The following is a 22,011-nucleotide window of genomic DNA, read 5'->3' on the forward strand; positions in this document are numbered from 1 at the left end:
AGTAGTACTACCATGAACATTCTTATACATGTGATCATAGTTTTCCATTCTCAGAATGAATTCTCAGTTACTTAGACAAAGCAGCAAATCCAGGTCTGGCTTATGTATTGGACTATGGACTTCGTGTTACCCCTTGTTCCCATTTTAGTCCTATCTTCCTGAGGCTTTACTATGAAATCGGGTAGAATTATCAATGGTCTCTAACTAGAGTAGAGTAAAACTAATAGGATAAATTTGGCCTACTCATAATCTCTTCTCAGTCCTAAGAATCTCAGATTTTGAGTGACATTTTGACTGAGAGTTCCCCTGTCTTGGAACCAGAAGAAAAGTCTTTAAAATATCGTAACCATAGCAACCAAGAGCTGTAATTACTCTAGTTAAGTTCCCAAGAAGCTTGGTTCAGGCCCCAGTGAAACCTAATTATTTGACCATAAGCTTCAGGGTCAGCACTACAGGTGACCAAATTTGTGGTGAAGGCTTCCAGCCAAAATCAGTTTTATGGCTGCTGGCTAACCAGGGAAGTTCTCGTTTGCTGTAGTCATTGCTAAGTGTTCTCCCCGCTCTTGTTCTTCTTCAGCATTTCATGTTGTTAACATTTTATAATTTTCTTCTGTGGTTTTTGGAAACTTCTGGTTCTCTGTGATTCATCATCTCTTCAGCCCTGTGCCAGAGGAAATAGATTCTGGCCAAGCAATAATGATAGGAGAGCCAGTTAGCTAATCTGCCTGTTTGGACTCAGCATCAGGTTGGTTGTAATACTTTGAGCAGTGCCCCTCTGCCCTGAGGGTGACTGATGGAGTGTCTGTCTTTCACTGGGGACTTGTGTGCCCCTTTGGCTTTCTTAATTTTTCTTTTTGGCAGTGCCTGTGGTAGGTGGAAGTTCCTGAGCCAGGTGAGTTCCCATTGTGGCTTAGCAGTGATAAACCCAACTAGTATCCATGAGGACTCAGGTTCAATCCCTGTCCTTGCTCAGTGGGTTAAGGATCCGGTGCTGCCGTGAGCTGCGGTATAGGTTACAGACCCAGCTTGGATCCGATGTTGCAGTAGATGTGGTGTAGACTGGAGGCTACAGCTCCAATTTGAGCCCTAGCCTGGGAATTTCCACATGCCGTGGGTGCAGCCCCAAAAAGATGAAAAAAAAGTTCTTGAGTCAGAGATCAATCCCTTGCCACAGCAGTAACACTCTGCACCACAAGGGAATTCTTTGGCCTTCTTTTTCAATTGAGTTTTTGTTTTTCCTGGTCTGAACATTTTCTTTTTTCCCCCTTGATATCAGAATAACACATGATCATTATAGAAAATGCTTTAAGTACAGGGATAGTAAAAAGAAAACATCACTTATAATCTCATTATCCAGAGGCATTAACATTTAGGCATATTTCTTTCCATTCTTTTTCTCTGCATTTTTCTTAGCATATTTGAGATCATATTGCACATACTATTTGTAGTTTGCTTATTTTTCTTGACATTATCTAAGTATCTATCTATCTATCTATCTATCTATCTATCTATCTATCTATCTATCCATCCATCCATCCATCCATCCATCCATCCATCCATCATCCAACACACCTTTTCCCAGAAATATCTAAAGGTCTCATTTAACATTATTCCTAAAAATTTCCCCATGATAATAGGATCTCTATGTAAGCATCGTTTACCAGGTCAAAAGTATGTACATTTTGCATTTTGAAACATGTTGACAAAATCGTTTCCAGAAATGCTGTAACCAATATCTATGCCAAATAGCAATTTGAGAGAGCCTGTTTTCCTTACACATTTTCTCTTCTATTTCTAATCAGTTTTCTTTTTGCTCTGTTTCTATTGCAGACAAATATGTAGGGATGAGCTAATAGTTCATTTTCATTTCTGGGAGGCAAGCCTGTGAGAAGAGTTTCTCCTGGAAGTTCAGCTAAGCCATGTTAACCCTAAGGGCAATAATGGTGGTGGCTCTCAGAGAATGAGGTGGAAAGCCTGGGATGAAGGCTTTTGTGTTTCGAATGCTCTCCCAACACCCTCAGTCAGTGCACATGAACCTCCAGAGAAACTGAAAGTCACACGTGGCCCATTTGTTTCAGGGTCCTCAGAGGAGATCTCTCTCCCCCTCCCGGATGGCTTCATTTGCATAACCTAGCAGCTTTGGAGTGAATTAGGTCAAGGTCTATCTCTAGCTTCTTAATGAGCACAGCCTCGCTGAAAATTCTAGCTCCCCCTTATTCCTAGGAGCTAGCAATCAGACATCGGTGTGGCATCCATGGGTGAAAGGCAGCAGGTATCTGATGACTTTGGAGAACACCCCAACTGGTTTTCAAAAACCAAATCTTCCCCTTATACCCAAGTCACTTCCTGCTATGGGTCTAGGCCACTGAAAGGAAACTCTCTGTAGGAAATTTGCTCGAATGGAAATAGTAAATCATACTGATGATAATTTAAAATTGTGCCAAGACCCTAGAAGAGGATGGAAAGTTGCACTAGTTCTCACCATAAGGAGTTTACAAAGAATTCTAAACAAACACATCACTAGCCATAAGCCACAGGAATTTGAATTTTAAGGCAAGAGGATAAATAGTCTGAATAATAAAAGGGGTCAGAAGAGACCAGAGAGGGCTAACGCTAAAGGATCCTTTTTCAGCAGCATGCTTTATATTATGTAGGGTCTTTGCATTTTGTGACTTATTTGGTAGGTGACATTGTTTTATTAAGAAACTGAGGCTTCAAGAGGCAATAGCACCCTTGGTCAGGGGCTTGGCATGCAAAATGAGGCAAGGAGCAGAACTAGCACCCAACTAACAATACAGAAGATAGCCCCTGAACTGAATGGAACACTGCTTCTAGAAGCAGCATGAATAACAGACCAAATAGCATGAATAAGAGAATTTGCACCTGGAGAGCTGGGTGGCCAGGAAATTGGACCAGGTTTCCATTTGGAGGTCCAGCAGTACATCCAAAGATGTCTTGGTCAGCGCTGCACCCATGGCTTATGGAAGTTCCCTGGACCAGGGGTTGAATCTGAGCTGTAGCTACGACCCATGGTTCTATGGCTCAGCTGTGGCAACTCTGGAACCTTAATTTTTTTTTTTTTTTGTTCATTTGGATTTTTTTTTTATTTTTGTTCATTTGGTTTTTTTTTTGCTTTTTAGGGCCACACCTGTAGCATATGAAGGTTCCCAGGCTAGGGGTCTAATTGGAGCTACAGCTGCCGGCCTTCACCACAACGCCAGATCCCAGCCAAGTCTGCAACCTACACCACAGTTCACAGCAATGCCGGATCCTTAACCTGCTGAGCAAGACCAGGGATTGAACCTGCAACCTCATGGTTCCTAGTTGGATTCATTTCCACTGCACCACGATGGGAACTCCAACTCCGGATCCTTTAACCCATTGCCACTGCACTGAGCCTGGGATCAAACCTGAGCCTCCACAGTTACCCGAGCCACTGCAGTCAGATTCTTAACCTACTGCACTACAGTGGGAACTCCAGTCCCTCTTATTCTAAATGCCACACTATTCTAGGCAAGCCCTCTGCCGACACTGGCAGGTCTCAAGCAGAATAAAAATAATCACAAACACTGAGATAGGAAACCTGACAATTGCTGGGCACTTTTAACTGCTTTAGGTAGATGAACACAATTACTGCTCACAGCAATCCTATGGGGGAAGGCACTAGGCAAGTAGGGAGAAAGGGAAAAGCAAAAACAGCAAGGGAAGAAAGGGGCAAGAAGAATCCAATGCAATTCCACCATTATTTATTAAGCGCTGACTCTGTTCCAGGGGTGGTAGTGAACAAAATAAAGGAGGGGATAAAGTAGAGAAAGGAGAAGGAGAAGAGGGAGGAGGATGGAGAGGAGAGGAAAGGAGAGGAGAAAATGATGACTAGAGGAAGGAGAGCCGTGCACATGGCAGGCAACGGTAATAGGAAAAAGCTTCCCCGCCACCTCAGGGGCTAGCCGCACTGCCTGGGCTGAGGCTGAAGCTGTTTTCTTCTGGCCCCTTCTCGTACCCGCTATTACCACGAGGTTGGCACACACAGTCCTTCCACCAAGGCAGCCCTGATCCCAGCAACACTGGCCCGATGCTGCCTGAGGCAGGTGGCTTTCCACCCTGGTTTAGCCTGTGCCTTTCCTTAGCTTACAAAGGTCAAAGGCCTGTTGTGGCCTGTGAGCTTGGACCACTTTCTCAGATAATCTACCTCGTCAACTTTCTTCTTCCTAAGAGTCTCATGAACACAGCGTATTCATTTGGCGTCTTCTGGCAACATATGACCTGAAGGCTTCTTTTTTACCCTGGCTTATTTTGCCCCTGGCAATAAATAGCACTTTTGCTGCCAAGTTTTGCAGAGGTGCCTCTTTCAGACATTGGCTCCCTGTCCAGATGGTCACCTCATGTCGCTTTTTTCTCTTCTTGTCCCCTCCTACTCAACCACCTCAGAAAGGACCCTTACAGCCCCTTTGGATCATCGGAAGGGACACCCAGGGCCTTGGGCTGATGACACTGCCACCCTCCGTCAGCCCCCTCTGCCAGCAGACTCTACCGCACCAGCCATGCCTTCCCTCTGGCCTTCAAGGGTTCCACGCAAGGTCGTTGTTGCTGCTGCCCCTCCCTTGCCATGCCCCAGACCCACCTCAGTCCTGACTTTAATGCAGGTAGCTTCCTGGATGCATTGAGATGCCAGGACTTTGAAGGTGGGACTCGATGTCAGAAGACACTGGCCCTGGAGACATATTCTTACAGTCCAGAGAGGAAGGACAGTCTGAGCAAACCCCACCCTTTCACAGCCACTCAGTTCCCTTTTTTTGTTTCCTGACTTAAACCAATGTCTTTTTTTTTCTTCTTCTCAGCAGCATGGTATCTGGTTCCCTGCTGCTGTCCCTATTCACCCCCCAACCCCCAGCTGTCCCCGCCCTTCATTTGCTTGGGACCTCTGACACTACTATCTTGAGTCTGCTCTGAAAGAGCCCTTCTCAACATTACCGGGGGCCCAGAGACTCTAGACTGGGCTGGGACGAACAGGCAAGTCCTCAGGCCAACCTCCCCCGAGGGAAAGGGCCAACATAGCTAAAGGACTGTGGGAATGGTCAACACAGAGAGTGGAGACTTCCAGAAAAGAGGAGAAATGCAGAGCTGTGGAGACAAAACAGAGGGGCTGGCGAGAAAGGGCGTCTTCAGTTCCTCATGTTTTCTAAGGCAGAAACACAACGCCACACAGATAAACTTGAGAGTGAAGGATGAAGAGTGCTCATGAAGGGACCCCAAAGTACAGATCCTGACAGAGGTAGAGACAAGACTTCCCCCTGCTGAGTCATTTTCTAAGAAAGCATGTTTTTTTTTTTTTCTGCAGATAAAAATGTCTGAATGTAAGCCCACACACTGACTTGTGCCCTTCCCATTTTCTGTGGATGTTGATTTTTAGAAGCGGCCTCAAGGATTAACTCTTAATTTCCTGAATGTTTTCTCAGCCAACTCCTAGCCTATGTTCTAGCAGCAGTCTTCTCCTGCAGGATGCTCCTAGGAAACACAGACAGTACTGGCCAGACCAGAGGCCCTGGTGATTGAACTGCTTGCCTGTCTTGGACACATCAGGCACTGCCATCTTTACTTGCCCCAGGCACTGTATCCTAATGTAGAAACAGACCATAAACCCCACTAAAAGAAGTTGGTCAGAATTTTTAAGGGATCAGGACTTTTTTTTTTTTGTCTTTTTATCCTTTTAGGGCCACACCCGTGGCATATGGAAGGTCCCAGGCTAGGGGTCGAATTGGAGCTGTAGCTGCCAGCCTGCACCAGAGCCACAGCAATGCCAGATCTGAGCTGTGTCTACAACCTACACCACAGCTCACGACCTACACCACTGGCAATGCCCGATCCTTAACCCACTGAGTGAGGCTAGGGATCGAACTCTCAATGTCATGTTTCCTAGTTGGATTTGTTTCTGCTGTGCCATGACAGGAATTCCTTTAAATTTTTTTTTTTTTTGGACAAGGACTTTTAAAAATGATATTTGTAGGAGTTCCTGCTGTGGCACAGTGGTTTAAAGATCTGGCTTTGCTGAAGCTGTGGCGTAGGTTGCAGCTGCAGCTCGGATTTGATCCCTGGCTCAGGAACTTTCATAAGCCATGAGTGCGGCTAAAAAAGAAAAAAAATATTTGTAGGATAGTAAAATAGTTAATCCTCACATCCGCATAAGATAAAAGGGCAGCAAGTGTCACTTAATCTTTCTATTTTATTGACTAGTCACCTCTGAATAGCTGCCTGCCTGAGAGTTGGTCACAGACACTCACCTTCCCTCCCCCTTTCTTCAGTCAGCTGCTACTTGTTGTCACATGCCCTGTCCCTTCTCAAGGTCCTTCTTGGGGAGGAGACTGGGTGTTGACAAGAGGGTCAAAACAAGGGAGAGCAGGACAAGGGAGTGGGGAAAATAAAACCAGGCACTTCTTTACCCTCTGCCCATGCACACTCCCCTGTCAGGCTTGTCCAAGTGACAGAGGGACTGCACCCAAATAGTGCCAATATGTAGACATAGGAAAGTGAACAGGCCACGTACTTTGAGACCAGGCCATTTCTAGAGTTCTGTGTTCAATTCTGAGTTCCTCATCTTAGGGGAAATCAACGAGCAGGAGCATGTCCAAAACAGTCCAGGGTTAGTGAAGGGAATCTAAACCAAAGCTGTACCACATGGGGTCTGATAGAAAGAATTAACGGAGTTCTCATTGTGGCTCAGTGGAAATGAACCTAACTAGTATCCATGAGGATGTGGGTTCGATCCCTGGCCCTACTTAGTGGGTTAAGGATCCAGCATTGCCATGAGTTGTGGTGTAGGTTGCAGACATGGCTCGGGATCGGGTGTTGCTGTGGCTGGGTGTAGGCTGGCAGCTGTAGCTCTATTTGACCCCTGGCCTGGGAACTTCCATATGCAGCGGGTGAGGCCCTAAAAAGCCAAAAAAAAAAAAAAAAAGAAGAAAGAAAGAACTAACATTGATTACTAAGAGGGACCATGTCATCATGTTTCTATGATACTAACATCAAAAATCTCTAGAAACTCCTCAAAGTCCAGTGAAACTGTGTAAGGGGCTGGAGAGAAGGAAATGCTGTGAGCCTACAGGCTGGATCTTGGGCAAAAAAACTTTTTAGGAAGTGTAGCAGTCAGTGGTAACGTTTTCATTATCTCATTCCCAGAGACTGTTCGACAAAATGGAGATGATCAGAGAGTCAGCTGTGAACTCATGGGTGTTCCTGGAGGACTATGCAAGCAGGAGACCCCAGGCTTTCATGGTTCCTTAGCCCCTAGTCCACTGGCACCTTGTCATCATCCTTTAGCCTGCATGCGCTCCTGCTTTTCCTGTGTGATGTTGTGGTTAAGTGCAAGGCTGCAGTGTTAGACTATCTGAGATCAAATTCCAGCTCTGCAAAATAACTACTGCTGTGACTTTGGGTAAGTGAATTTAATGCCTCATGTGTCAGAGTTTTCTTGCCTGTTAAATATTAATTCTGGTAAATGCCGCCTGTGTTTTTAGGATTAAAATAGGTAGTATGTAAGGCAGTTAGGAAAATGCCTGACTTATAATAAGTGTTCAATAATTATTAGCTATTATAATTACTAGGTCACAACAGCCATATTATATAATGATAAAGGAACCCAAGTTCTGGAGTCAGATCACCTGTGTTTATATCCTGGCTCCACTAAATTCTATCAGTATTGGGCAAATAATTAAAAATCCTATGGCCCCAACTTCCTCATCTGTGAAATGGGACTAATAGCATCACCTACATCCTAGAATTACTGAGAGAATTTTATAGGATGACTCATTTAATATGTTCAGTACGCTGAAGTCTTTCTCTGCTGGACTCTCTGGAAACCTAGCACTGAGCCTTCTGCCAGGTATTTGAGGAAGGGAAGAGCTGCTGGACACTTTCTATCTTTTTGCCTGGTAATTGTTCTTGGAGCTGAACAATTTCACCCTCACTTTGCAGAACCCGGGGCAGCCAACTTGCTCCCTCAACAAAAGGGGGCTGTTTAATGCCGAACATTGTTTCTTACAAAGTCTCTGTAATTATACATTTATGAACTTTGTTATCTAAGTACTCTGTCCCTCCCTAGAATAGTGCCCGACACAGGATAGGCATTCAATAAATATCTGTTGAATGGAACAACTGGCCTTGTGATAGATAAACTAGCGCATTGGCTCCCTCTAAGCCTTTTGTGAACCAGAAGTTCACTGTGAAAGATGTTCCCAGTGTCCTTAAGGTGAAACAATAAATGGGACAGGTAGGTGGGGGGCTCCTCCTCTTGACTAGTCCTGGTTCCCCCCAGGGATAGGGACAGGGAGGCCAGAGGATCTGGAAAGAGAACTGCTTCTTTAACTTAACGCTGCCACGCAACAGTATCCGTCAAAAGAGCTGTAGCGAGAAAAACTTGTAAAGCTGTGCGGGCGGAAGGAAGTAGAAGAGGCTGGATCAGCTTCAGGCAGAGCCCATGCTTAAGCTGGCGCTCAAAGGCTCCGAATCGAGTCCTCTCAGCCGCCAGAGGGCGCTGCTCACAGAGCCTTAGACTCTATGGTTGCTCCCACCGACTCCCATGAGGAAGCGCGACCAGAAACCTCCTATATACTTCCGTTTCCGACCTTACCTCTTTCTTTCCGTGCCGAAAGCGCTCTCGCAAGCATGGTAGGACCTTGGGTTTGGGACCGGGTACTATCCAGTTTAATCTTTCACTCCCCTTGGATGATGCCATCCCAGAATACGTCCAGCCTCGTGCGCGGACTTGATATACCAAAGAAACCCAATGTTCCCGGGATCGAGCCCATAGGGACCGGGCTTCGGGGCCAGGAATTGAAGTGATGGGATCAAAGAGGTAGACTTAGCCAGTGGTAGAATGAATGGTCTTTTTTCACTCTGGGGCTCCGCGGAGGCCGCTGTACTTGGAGCACATGGGGCTGACCACCTTCTAGTTGGTGTTGTGTGTTAGCGAGGAGTTTGAGTCGAGTTCTCATGGAATGCCTTAGCTTCGGCTGGGTCGGGTAGGGCGTTGTGCCAGTTGTCCGAACTGCACGTCCTGAACGGTTTATTTCTTAGGTGAACGTTCCTAAAACCCGCCGGACTTTCTGTAAGAAGTGTGGCAAGCACCAACCCCACAAAGTGACACAATACAAGAAGGGCAAGGATTCACTGTATGCCCAGGGTAAGACGATCTGAACGTGATTTGTTTCTTTCTTTTTTTTTTTGCCACACCTGCAGCAGGGCCTGTGGAAGATCCTGGGCCAGGGATCCAACCCGAGGCACTGCAGTGACAACAGCGGATCCCTAACTCACTGTGCCACAGGGGTACTCCCGGATTTGGTTTTAATGATGCATTTACCCAAAGACACAAGTCCAGTTCCCCCTCCTTTTCCCACTTGGGCATTGATCACTCTGCTGGAAAGTGTAAGATAAAACCTGTGAGAATACTTTTCCGTGATTTATTATGTTTGCTGTATCCTGACAAATAACTTTCATTCCCCCAGGAAAGCGGCGTTATGACAGGAAGCAGAGTGGCTATGGTGGGCAGACTAAACCAATTTTCCGAAAAAAGGTTGGTAGTAATTACTGTTTGACATGCTTCCCATTTACTGTGATGGAAACTTTGCATTTACTTTTAGCCCTCACACCTTGTGTACAGGTATGGGTTTTCAGTTTTAGTGTAGTTATCACCATTACCTGCAGTGACATATATCTAGCAGTCAGTGGATGGAGCTGGGAACACAGTCTAGTCTGACTACATACTATACCGGCTCATTATCTTGTTTTTTGTTCTCTTTTTGAAGAGACAAACATTAAGGAATGTGCCCTACCTTCCTAAGGACTGATGTTTAATTAAACTTTTAATTAAATTTTAAATAAAGTTTACACAAGTAAATCCTTTCCTTTGTTCTCTACTTGTGTCCTAGTGAATCCTCAGCTCATGCTTGTAGTAAGGATTGTTTTATATTGCTTATCAGTTCAGAAGCCTGCAGTCAATCTGCTACTATCCAATCTCTTGGGATAGAATATGATGGAAGACAGTAGGAGAAAAAGAATGCATACATATGACTGGGTCACTATGCTCTACACATAAATTGACAACACTAAATCAACTATACTTTAATAAAAATAATTTTTAAAATAGCCTTTTAGGTCTTCCACTGGCTTCCTAAATTTCCTGTTGTTTTTAGCTTGAATTGCTAAGTTTCTGTTCAGGTTATTTATCTATCCCTTAAAGTACACAGTGCTTGGAGCATACATAGCCTTCCCACAAACAGCATTTCTTTTGGCACTTAGCTCCTCATTCAGCTTCTTTCCAGAAAGTATTCAGGAAAGATTTTAGTATTCTTAGGTGCAATAAATGGTTTGACCTCAAGGTGGTAAAAAGAATACTTGAATACCTTTTCACATTTGAGTAACTTGTTTAGGAGATGGAGACAATGTACCTTTATTTTTGCTCTTTTGAGAACTGCAAACTAACAGCAATAGAATTCTGATTACAGGAGCAGGCTTTAAAAGTTGAGTGTGGGGAGTGCACTTTGAGTTAAATAATACAGTTGAATACATATAAAATCTGGATATAATTCATTGTTGGTAGGCTCCAGAGAATAGATTTTTTTTTTTTTTTTGGTCTTTTTAGGGCCACACCCGAGGCCTGTGGAGGTTCCCAGGCTAGAGGTCTAATTGGAGTGCTGGCCCACGCCAGAGCCACAGCAACATCAGATCCAAGCCACATTTGTGATCTACACCACAGCTAACGGCAACGCCGGATCCTTAACCCACTGAGCGTTTAACCCACTGAGCGAGGCCAGGGATCAAACCCGCAACCTCATGGTTCCTAGTTGGATTCATGTCCACTGCGCCATGATGGGAACTCCAGAGAATAGATCTTGAGTAGCTGCTGAAAGGTGATCAAGGTGGTGTGATGAGTGCCTGTTTGATAAGCACTCTAGGATTTTTGATGTGAATGGAGAACTTGATGTCAATTAGATATTCTACCACCTTTGCTATTAAATTCTTTCTTAAATCACTGATTTTCACATATGTTTTCTTCCTATAGCTAAAGACAAATTGTCACAACTCCTAATCACTTGGAAAGCTTAGTTCTTGACCCAGCATAGTTATTTTTGAGGAAAGAGATTAAAATCTGCAGTGGCTTATGAAGGCTTTGACTTTGACTTTTCTCCAGGCTAAAACTACAAAGAAGATTGTGCTGAGGCTGGAATGCGTTGAGCCCAACTGCAGATCTAAGAGAATGCTGGCTATTAAGAGATGCAAGCATTTTGAGCTGGGAGGAGATAAAAAGAGAAAGGTATATACAATTATGGGTGGAAGGTGCATTCTTTCCTGTATGGCTTTATTATGTTGAGTGGTGAACATTTCCGCCTCCTCATCTTTGTGGCAATCAAGATCCGGGCAGTCTCTCAAAATAACTAAACTAGATCTGTGGCCGAAAGTATTTTGGTATTGGTTTTGGCCTGACTGTAGGAAGGGGAAAATGAACAACTGGCTTTGGTGATCCCTTTTAGGAATAGACATGATTCCTACAAAATACGAAAATTCACCCTTTTATTTTTTCTGATCTGTTACAGGGCCAAGTGATCCAGTTCTGAGCTTCATACTTTTATTATGAAGACAATAAAATTTTGAGATTGTTTACTTTTTGTTTCAGTTGCTTTTTTGGAAGGGAAATAAACTACCATCAATAAAAGTATCCTTGGGAAATTTGAGCTTGATGGTTCTGGATACTTTACTCATTAGTGGTTGAATCTGGTTGAACTTAGATGCTGCGATGGTGTAATTTGGGACTTAATCACTTGGGGCTTCATGGGATTCCTTTTGCTGTTAAAAACGGTTTTTGGTTATTATGGGACATATGTAGAGACCTGAAACTCAGGGCTAATAGGATAAGGTTAGTAACAGTTACATCCATGGTGAATATGAGGTTCACCAGGAGTGAAATAATTTGTCTCACGTGTTTACTGCTAAAGTCACCGAGTGAGGGATTTCAACCCGGTCTCTAGGCACAGCATGCTATGTATGTCCCTAGACATATTTTCATACCCCCTAAACTTTTATATATTCATAAATTTTATGGAGAAATTATGTTGAAAATAACTCAAAGGGTAGAATTTCTAGTGAGTTAAACTCCCCAATGGAATCTATAGGGATACCTATCCATTCTGTAAAATGCCTAACAGTTGAAAAATTTACATCCGGTTTGTTACTCTTAAGCATACAATAGGAGCATATGAAGCATATTCTTGTGCAGCAAACTTGAAGCAGATAAACTACTGGAAGAAGCGTACCTCAGAGATGGAACAGTTTTCTTCCAAGTTAGTTTCTGTGGATGAATAAGATGTGAATTTACCAATTCTATTCCAGTTTTAACAGCCTTCAGGTTTTATGGAAAGTAACTGGTAAGTCACCTGACAGGCAAAGGAATTGTTACAACATGCACTTTGTGTTTTGAGTGGGCCTTTTGTGCCCTCTTAGCTTTGGTATTGTCATGCATGGGTGAAAGGAATACCCTTTTTAATGTGGGATAAAAAGGGAGGTGAGGAAGGAGCTGGCCTGAGGCAAGGCAGGTAAACCAATCTGAGGAAAAGGAATTGGAATATCTGGAAATTCCCTCAAAAATGACTCATTCCTCCATATCCCGGTTTGAAGTTCATTGCCTCATCATGGGACCTTGAGAGAGAAGGCAATTGATCTTAAAGCAGAAGGGTGTCTTCTGGCCAGGGGTTTGGTATTTCAAGTTGTAAAGCATAAACTTGGTGAAAGTAAGCCATTTGCATTTGTTGGATCTAGATTGCAAGCAACTGGGATTTGGAAACCTAGGTAGTCACCAGGATGTTTCTTGACAAGATCCTTCCATAAAAATTCAGTAATGGGGTCTGTTGGATTGCCTCTAACCTATTCATGAAGGTTATTCCTGCTGGGGTATTTTTTTGCCCTTCAACTGAGTAAGTAGTTTTCTTTTTCCCTTTTGGCTAAGACTGTAGTTAGTGCCATCCAGGTACCTCAGCAAGTGGCAGTGTAAGGGTTAAAAGACTAGGTTTAAATCCTGGCTGCAAGGTACAGTAAGTACCTGCATCAGGGTTGCAAGAATAAAAATGAATCACTACACCTTAATAAGCATCTAGAATAGTGACTGGCACACAGTTACAATGCAGGCATACCTCAGCAATATTGTGGGATTGGCTCCACGCCACCAACATAAAGGTAGTCACCAAATTTTTTGGTTTCCCAATGCATATAAAACTTGTTTATACTACACTGTAATCTATTACAATAGCATTATGTCTAAAAAAGCAATGTACACAATTTAAAAATACTTTATTGCTAAAAAATGCTAACCATTCTCTAAGTCTTCATTTTTTGAGTCATAATTTTTTTTGTAATAGTAACATCAAAGATCACAATCACCATGATAAATAATAATGAAAAAGTTTGACATATTGCTGAAATTACTACCATGTGACACAGACATTAAGTGAGCAGATGCTGTTGGAAAAACAGGGCCGACAGACTTCTGATGGACACAGGATTGACACAAACGTTCAATTTGTAAACAAAGCAAAAACCGTAGTATTTGCGAAATGCAATGATATGAGGTATGTCTATAAATTAACATTTTACTTACATTATTAAGCTATTATTTCTCAGCAGTTTACATTAGGTTCAAAAGCTTTTCCCCAAAACATTCTCTTCAGATAGTTTTAAAAGTAATTATCAAAAAAACGCAAGTGTGAAAAAATTTACTCAAGGAAATAACAGCTGAAGGTGGACAGAAGAATAAGACTTTTTTTTTTCCTTTTTTGGCTGCCCCGTGACATGGAGTTCCTGGGCCATGGATTAGATCCGATCTGCGGTTGTGACCTACACCACAACATTGCTGGATCCTTTTAACCCACTGTGCCAGGCCAGGGATCCAACCTGCGTCCTAGCACTGCAAAGACACTGTTGATCCTGGTGTACCACAACGGGAACTCCAAAACAATACATTTTAAAGGAAGCTTTTTGATGCAGTCGAGCTTGCTCTTTCTAGCCGAAGCAAAACAGTGCCTGTGGGATTTATTTGAGTTTTTAAACTTGAAGTCCATTCATAAAACCCAAGCCTCCTCTTCACAGGGAGGAGTTGTGTGATCAGACAGTCAGGATTACAGGCTAGTCCTTGACCCAGGGAAGTAAGAGAGATGGTATAAGCACGAGGGCCACCAATCTCCTGCAGGTTTACCATAGCCACAGCCCAGGCTAAGTTCAAGAGAGGCCTTTCCCACACTTCAAAGTTGTTGTCCTAAAAAGTAAGCCAAGAAAATAGGTGTGATCATTTGGTAACTAAAAATAAGCTGCCTTGTTAAGTTGTAGCATTAAGTCTTATAATCAGAACTACTGAGCACTTCTAGGAAAAATTAGCCAAGAGGAGCCTCATTACTGATTATGATATTGAGATTAAAAAATACATTCTCAAAAGATCAGTGCATATCTCTAATGTAAAAGATTCAGACCCAAGACCAACTCGGTACTTGGGTATTAAGCCATCTTAAACACCCCAAATAAACATTTGGATGAATTATAAACTAGAAGGCAGGAGACTATCTTCCTGGCCAATTCCTCCTTTCTCCCACAGAATGTTATCTACTACATACCTTTCTGAGCCGGTGCCCCTGCTTGCCCAGGGGGTCTTGGTTGATGGCTATTACATCTTTATCCTGAAGAAGAGCTTTGGCTTCGGGGCTGATGTGTCGGAGGTCATTGGACATGAGTAATGGAGCAGCCATGATAGCCCAGAGGGCCATCTGAGTTACCTGCTGATTCCAGCTGAGGCCAAAGTTGCCAATCACCAGCTGGGGCAAAGAATGAAGTTAGAATTCAAGTGAGATAAGACAAAACATCCTTAAAATTGCTAGGGCACAGAGAGAAGTCACATTCCCAGGCACTCTGCTATTGAGCGCTCTCACATAAAGTCTGCTCCAGGGAACTGATTTATCTTGGATGCCAAGTAGGAAAATATGTTCACTGTGGGGGCTTGAACAGGTCAATTCAGGTTCTTACCATATCTGGATCATTCCAACCCCCTGGTCCTGCAACAGGAATAATTTTCTCCTGGTTAGAAGATGTCCAGTCCAAAATATTCTTTATACTTTGCCAGGAATCATAAATGTCAGCAAAATTTCTCCAGTGATTGCAGTACTCTCGGATTTCTGTGTAATTGGGCTGTGAAAACAGACATAACTCTTGTTTATTTTCTACTAACATTCCTGTGAGATGAAAACAGTCATGTTTAATAAAAACAGTTGTAGCCTCTTTACAGAGTAAAAGTCTCCAGGAGGAGAGCTAAATCTTTATTATAATGGAATTTCATTGTAAGAAGTTTGCTTCAGAAGTACACTATATAACTTAAAACCCCACTTAAAATGGCTTTAACACTGTTTTTTTGCTGGAAATTTACCAAATGGCAACTAAGTACATTAGTCCCCTCTTATCAGCGGGGGATATATATTCCAAGACTCCCAGTAGATGCCTGAAACTGCAGATAGTACAGAACTCTATATACACTGTTTTTCCTATACAGGTGCTAACAAGTGGGGTAGTGTACACAGTGTGTATATGCTGGATAAAAGGATGACTCATGTCCCAGACAGGATGGAGTGGGGTGCTGTGAGATTTTATTGTGCTACTCAGAACAGTGCGCAATTTAAAACTTATTGGAAACTTTAAACATTTCTGGGATTTTCCATTTAATATTTTCGGACTGTGGAAAGTGAAACTGTGGATGGGGGACTACTGTATTGAGAAAAGATACATAAGATTTTAATTTTCTTCACACTTCATTGTATTTTCAAACTTTTCCAAAGTGAACATGTACTACTTTTATAATCAGAAATAAATGAAAAGACCACCTAATATTGCAAATCAACTATACTTCAATAAAAAAAAATAACTAAAATGATCTTAATAAGTAAAAGCTGCAAATTACGCAGGACTCGGCAAGCATTATGATCAGGCAGTTTGAATCCTAGGCATATCATTTGCTGAAGGAATGAATAAATGGGCAGGTGGGAGATGTGAGGTTTATGTTGAGAAAGAGGTGAGAGAATTTTTGCAGCGATCAGAAGGAAATAACAGGGATCCATTCTACAAATAATTGTTCAATACTTACCATAAGGTAGGGATACAGTGATAAAGTCAGACAAGGTCCCTGCCCTCCTGGAGCTTACATTCTAATGGAGGAGGCAGACAATAGGCAAATCAACAAGCCATATAGTGCTAAGTTCTCAGAAGGAAATTGAATAGGTTAACATGATAAAGGATAAAGTGGGCTGATTTAGGATATACTTGGTAGATAGTGCTGAGAGAATTGCTGGTGGATAGGATGTAAACTGTCAGACAAAAGGAAGAATCAAAGATGACTGGCTTCTCAGTTGATGGTAGCTGAGTCTCCAAAGACAGCAGTGGTGATGGTGAGATGTGGGTGTGTCCTGGGAGAGATGGTAGGATGAGACTGTTGGGTAAGGTTGGACTTTTGACAGAGGACCTTTGTCTCCTTTGTTCTTGACTTTTGAAAATCTAGCAGCAAGGCTCCATTGGATTCTGGGCTCACTCACTCACCTTAAAAAAGGGCTGCATATAAAGGGGCCACTCACAGGAGTACACAATGCTTCTGCCAGTCCTGTTCAGGGCCAAGGACATTTGCTTATAACCTGTATGAGAAAACAATGTGTAAAATAAGGGAAAGAAGGGAATTTCCAGCTGGGGCTGTATGTATATTTTTAAGAGGGGAGTTCCTGTTGTGGCTCAAAGGATTGAGAACGCAACAGAGTGTCTGTGAGGATGCAGGTTCCATTCCTGGCCTTGCTTAGCGGGTTAAGGATCCGGGGTTGCTGCAAGGTGTGGTGTAGGTTGCAGACGCAACTCGGATCCTGCAGATCCTGCATTGTGTAAGCCAGCTGGCTGTGGAGTAGGCCCGCAGCTGCAGCTCCAATTAGACCCCTAGCCTGGGAATGTCCATATGCTGCAGGTGTGGCACTAAAGAGAAAAAGCAAAAAATAGAGGCTGCCTAGAAGGGCCATGTTTATATTTTAAACCAGCATCAGAGACAGGTGACTGACCTGTGCTTATACTGTGTGTAGTACCACCCAGACTGCTGGGATGGTTCTGAGGAGATAGGACAGGATGGTACATATACTGAGGAAAGCCAGGGATGAACAGGCTCCTTTCTCTGTGACTGTTTGACATTCTGGATGCTTCCCCAAGTGATGTACGGAGAGTTACAACTGCTCTCTGTAGTTAACTCAGAGCCCTTCTGAATGAAAAGTGCACAGTATTAGCTGTGGTTAGGCACATGTAGGTTTTACATGCATGAACGAAGAAATGCGTGGACAAACTGAAAGAGAAGAGATAGGAGCTCTGGCTCATTGAGGGCAATTATTTCCAGTAATGTGACTGGTATTTCAAATGCAAGGATCAGTTCTTTGGATGCTCAGCTCCCTTGGCCTCAAAGTTCTGCCCTCTGCTCACGGCTGAATATTGCGAAGGAAACGTACCGTCTGCCAAATGTTTTATACTGTCACAGTAACAACCATCGAATTTGAGCAGATCAACTCCCCACTCAGCAAAGGTCTTGGCATCAATGTCATAGTAACCAAAACTGCCAGGGAAGCCAGCGCAGGTTTTATTTCCAACATCTGCATAAATCCCTAGCTTCAGTCCTTTGCTGTGGACCTGAAAGGAGAAAAAAGAGTCACCTCAGTAGAAGGGCAACCATGTAGTAGAAAGAGAAAAACACTCCAGGCAGGAGGCAGAGAACCAGTATTCTTCACTAGGTACTCGGGGGGGGGGGGGCTGTATTTTCCCCCACAAGCCCCCCAAATTATCCAGATGAGTATGTTGGCAGATAAAGAGCAAAGTCTCCAACTCTGCCGATTTCCAACAATGCACGTAACTACAGCACAGAACTGAAGGGAAAGCTGTCAGTAGATCTAATCTTCCTCTGATGGGATCTTAAAAGTTACCTTTTCAGGGCAGTGAGAGTTTTATTTGGACAAAGACTCTCTCCTTGACCAAACCTTAGGCCCCTCTGAACCCTCCTCTCAAGTTGGCCTCTACCTTGGCCTTCTATGGCCAATTTTAGCAAGAATACTGCTAAGTCATCCCCCACCCTTGATATCTGATCAAATTCCTCATGCCCCACTCTTGATGTCTAAGTCCCTGGCCTGCCTTTAGCAAGAATCCCCTTCCTCTTGGTAATTTTCCATCCAATGACCCTCACAATCTGATCACTGGCTAAAGAACCCCTTTTAGTGTATTTGGCACTGAACTTGGCTTTGTTCCCTATTGCAATAGTACTGAATTTTACTCAGTATCTGTCTTCACTCTTCACTGACTTTAACAAATGTCCAGCTACATTACTCTTTTTTTTTTTTTGGCTTTTTAGGGCCACACCCAAAACATATGGAAATTCCCAGGCTAGGGGTCAAGAATCGGAGCTATAGCTGCCGGCCTACACCACAGCCACGGCAACACAGGATCCAAGCCACATCTGCGACCTACACCACAGCTCACGACAATGCTGGATCCTTAACCCACTGAGAGAGGCCAAGGATCAAACCCTGGTCCTCATGCTGCACCACAATGGGAACTCCCTCCATTACTCTTTAATCATCTTCAGAATATATTCCTTCTATCTTCTAAAATTCTACTTTATAGTCCAACTGTAATAGCTGCTCAAAGCTTATATGGGAATATATGCACACATGTCAAGAACCAAGTTTCTTCTTCCTCCTAGAGAATTCATGGGTTTCAGCAAAAGGAGAACTGCTCCAAGATGGGCCTCAGGAACTACTGCAAAACACAGACCTGCCAATGGAATGAAAATTCTATCCGATAAGCCTTACAATTCATTCGAGTTTAGATAATGGCAGGCCTTTTGCTTCCTAAGTATTTCTGAGAAAGCTTAGGTACAGAAGTGCTGCCAGTCTCCCGAATGAAAAAGAGAATTATCTATAAACTCACATAATCGGCTAGGCGGCGGATCCCACCAGGAAAGCGTTTAGGGTCTGCCTGAAGTCTGCCTTGGGAATCCCTTTTGGGAGCCATCCAACAGTCATCAATGCATAGGTACTCATAACCTGCATCCTTCCAGCCATCTGAGGCCATGAGCTCAGCTATCTGCCGGAAGAGCTTCTCGCTGTAAGAGAAATAGAGAAATCCCAAAAATCATTCCAATGCGTTAAATAAATGCTTGGGGATGCCTATTTGTTAGGTACCTTGGAGTTTTACGATTTATTTTTCAACCCAGTAATAATGTGGTAGTAATTGCAACCAAAGCAAGGTAAAATGGACTGGGCCTTTTTCTTCTCATTCCTCTATCCTCTTTTTTTCTTTTTTGTTTTTAGGGCCACTTCTGTGGCATAAGGAAGTTCCCAGTCTAGGGGTCAAATCAGAGCTGCAGCTGCCAGCCTACACCATAGCCACACCAGATCAGAGCCTCATCTGTGACCTACATCACAGCTTGCAGTAATGCTGGGTCCTTAAACCATTGAGCGAGGCCAGGGATCAAACCAGCATCCTCATGGACACTATGGCAGGTTCTTAACCGCTGAGCCACAATGTGAACTCCCTCTCTCCTCATAATACTTCCACGCTAAGAACCCCAAACAATTAAAATAGGACTGAGAAATACACGAAACTGGGAGTTCCCTGGTGGTGTAGTGGTTAGGACTCAGTGCTTTCACTGCTGCAGCTCGCATTCAATCCCTGGTTTGGGAACTGAGATCCCACATCAAGCTGCTGCACGCTGCGGCCAAAAACAAAAGCAAAAACAAACCATACGAAATTGAAAAGGCTATTAGAACTAAGAAGAAAGTTCAGTAAGGTAAGAAACTACAAAGGTGACATAATAAACAGCTTTCTTAGATACCAATGATAACCTAGTCAAAGAAAAATATACCATTCACAAGAGCAACCAAAAAAGTGACAAACAAAACCCAAAATACCTGGAGATAATTTTAATATATGTGCAAAGTTCATATGAATAAAACTACGATGTTTCCAAATTATTTGAATAAATGGAGACATTATTTGGCTCTTGAATAAAAAACCCTCAATGCTAAAAAAATTTTTCCCCTTGTACATTTAGTAAAACCCTGAAAAAAAACCCCAAAGGACTTTTTTCTTTTTAGGGCTGCATCTGTGGCATATGGAAGTTCCCAGGCTAGGGGAAATAGGTGGCCTAGGCCACAGCTCACAGCAACGCCAGATCTGAGCTGCATCTGTGACCTCGTTGTTTGTGGCAACACAGAATCCTTAACCCACTGAGCAAGGCCAGGGGTCGAATCCACATCCTCATAGAGACTATGTAAGGTTCTTAATCCGCTGAGCCACAACGGGAACTCCAATTCTGTCACCTTTGATCAACATCCTGAATTCGTCTGTAAAGACATTCATAGGAATAACTTATGGCCACTGTGATGTACCATATGCTGCTTACAGAGGAGCCTATGCACCAAGCATGTTATTATGTTTTTAACACTATCAGTCAGGGATTATTAACCTTTTCTAGATCACAGATCCCTGTGAAAATCTGAACAAAGTTCAAGATTCTCTCTCCAGAAAAACACACATACTTATTATTTGCAAATTTGCCTTATTTTCCCCATGGAGTTCAGGTTAAGAATATTTCTTCTATATGCCCAAGTGCAGGGCCTGGTACTGCACTGTGCTTTTTTTGGTCTTTTCTTTTCTTTTTTTCTTTCTTTCTTTTTTTTTTTTTTTTTTTTTTTTAGGGCCACTCCTGTGGCATAGGGAAGTTCCCAGGCTAAGGTTTAATGGGAGCTGCAGCTTCTGGCCTATGCCACGGCTACAGTAATGCAGGATCCGAGCTGAATCTGTGACAATTTACAGATGAAGGCTGTGTGGATCTGATAGGATCAATATCTGTCTTATCCAGTCTAACCTTTTATCTTCGAAAGATAAAGGCCCTTGACGTCAACCTTCCAACCAGATGTTATACTCAAGGGCTACAGGAAGGGGTGATCTCAGAGACTCCATGGTCTCTCTAAATTGCTTCCACTTACAGCCAAGGAACCCATGACCCAAAAAGAGGAAGAAAGGGCACGTGTCATAGTCCTCTGTCCCTCCTACTCACCACAGCTGTCTTCACTGCTAGTACCCCGCAGAGAGAGAGCAGTAGCTCTTAATAAGGGTCTGAACAGAACCAGATAATAAGTGGAGAACATCCTTAACTGGGTGATTAGGCAGAGAGAGGCGGAGAGGTAGAGGTCTCTGGCCGGACTCCCACCCCGGCGGGTGGGGGTGGGGGGCTACATGGAGAAAATTTAGGGCTAGTTCCCATCCAGGCTAGTTTGCTGGCGATACAAAAAAAAAAAGCAGGAGTAATAGGGCAGCTCTCCCTGGGGCTCGAATTTTCTCGCTGCGACCCTCCATGCCTTCAACGGTAGCCGGAAGGAAAGGCGAAGGGAAGAATGTACCCAGTATTTCTGATACCTGATACAGGAATCCGGATCTTCTTGACAGTCCACATTGCACATGAAGCGCTCCCAGTGCAGCCAGCCCATGGTAGGGGTCCTCGCCAAGCCGTTGTTCAGGGCCCGGGCACCTGGGACGCCCCAGAGAACCTGGGCCAGGAAGCAAAATGGCAGCACGTAGCCCAGCCGCCGGACCCTGCTCACCGGCTTCATCGTCGCTGTCATCAAGCAACAGAGATCTCCAGGAGTCACCTGGGCTTCTAGGTTCTTAAGGGCTAAAAAGGCGGAGGCGGCCCGCGGAACCCAACTTCGCTCGCCTACCCAATCATCGGTGAGTTGTTAAGCAATGACGAAACTGTTTCTCCGGCAACTGGGATGGTTATCCCCAGAGGCGGACCAATAACCAGTCAGAGAAGACGCCCGGCCACCAACCATACAATCTTTTTCTGAATATCGACCCGCCCTATTGTCATACCAGAAGGAAGTGCGGCACTTTAATGATCCCGGGGTAGAGCCGAGCAGTGCT

General features: G+C 43.7%; 3 protein-coding genes across 3 annotated transcripts in view; 1 reads left to right on the plus strand and 2 right to left on the minus strand.

The window, feature by feature from the left end:
* The window catches only part of BTK (Bruton tyrosine kinase), a 32,904-nt gene extending 28,131 nt beyond the window's left edge, over nt 1-4,773 (minus strand). Inside the window, exon 1 of the mRNA XM_047764641.1 lies at nt 4,622-4,773. The gene's annotated coding sequence lies outside the window, so the exon portion shown is untranslated. The remainder of the gene's footprint in view (nt 1-4,621) is intronic.
* Nucleotides 4,774-8,535: 3,762 nt separating this feature from the next.
* On the plus strand, nt 8,536-11,652 carry RPL36A (ribosomal protein L36a). Its single transcript, XM_047765494.1, has 5 exons — nt 8,536-8,661; nt 9,070-9,175; nt 9,498-9,565; nt 11,183-11,305; nt 11,586-11,652. Exons 1-5 carry the CDS (start codon nt 8,551-8,553, stop codon nt 11,604-11,606), a joined length of 429 nt encoding a protein of 142 aa, XP_047621450.1. The 5' UTR covers nt 8,536-8,550; the 3' UTR covers nt 11,607-11,652.
* A 1,661-nt stretch (nt 11,653-13,313) lies between these two features.
* Nucleotides 13,314-22,002, minus strand: GLA (galactosidase alpha). Its single transcript, XM_047764703.1, has 7 exons — nt 21,505-22,002; nt 19,012-19,186; nt 17,544-17,721; nt 16,609-16,700; nt 15,052-15,213; nt 14,646-14,843; nt 13,314-14,293 (listed from the first exon to the last, which is right to left on the minus strand). The coding sequence occupies exons 1-7, from the start codon at nt 21,708-21,710 to the stop codon at nt 14,003-14,005; spliced, it is 1,302 nt and encodes a 433-aa protein (XP_047620659.1). The 5' UTR covers nt 21,711-22,002; the 3' UTR covers nt 13,314-14,002.
* Between the last annotated feature and the right edge of the window lie 9 nt (nt 22,003-22,011).

Source organism: Phacochoerus africanus, chromosome X, assembly GCF_016906955.1.
Source record: "Phacochoerus africanus isolate WHEZ1 chromosome X, ROS_Pafr_v1, whole genome shotgun sequence".
Taxonomy (NCBI): Eukaryota; Metazoa; Chordata; class Mammalia; order Artiodactyla; family Suidae; genus Phacochoerus; species Phacochoerus africanus.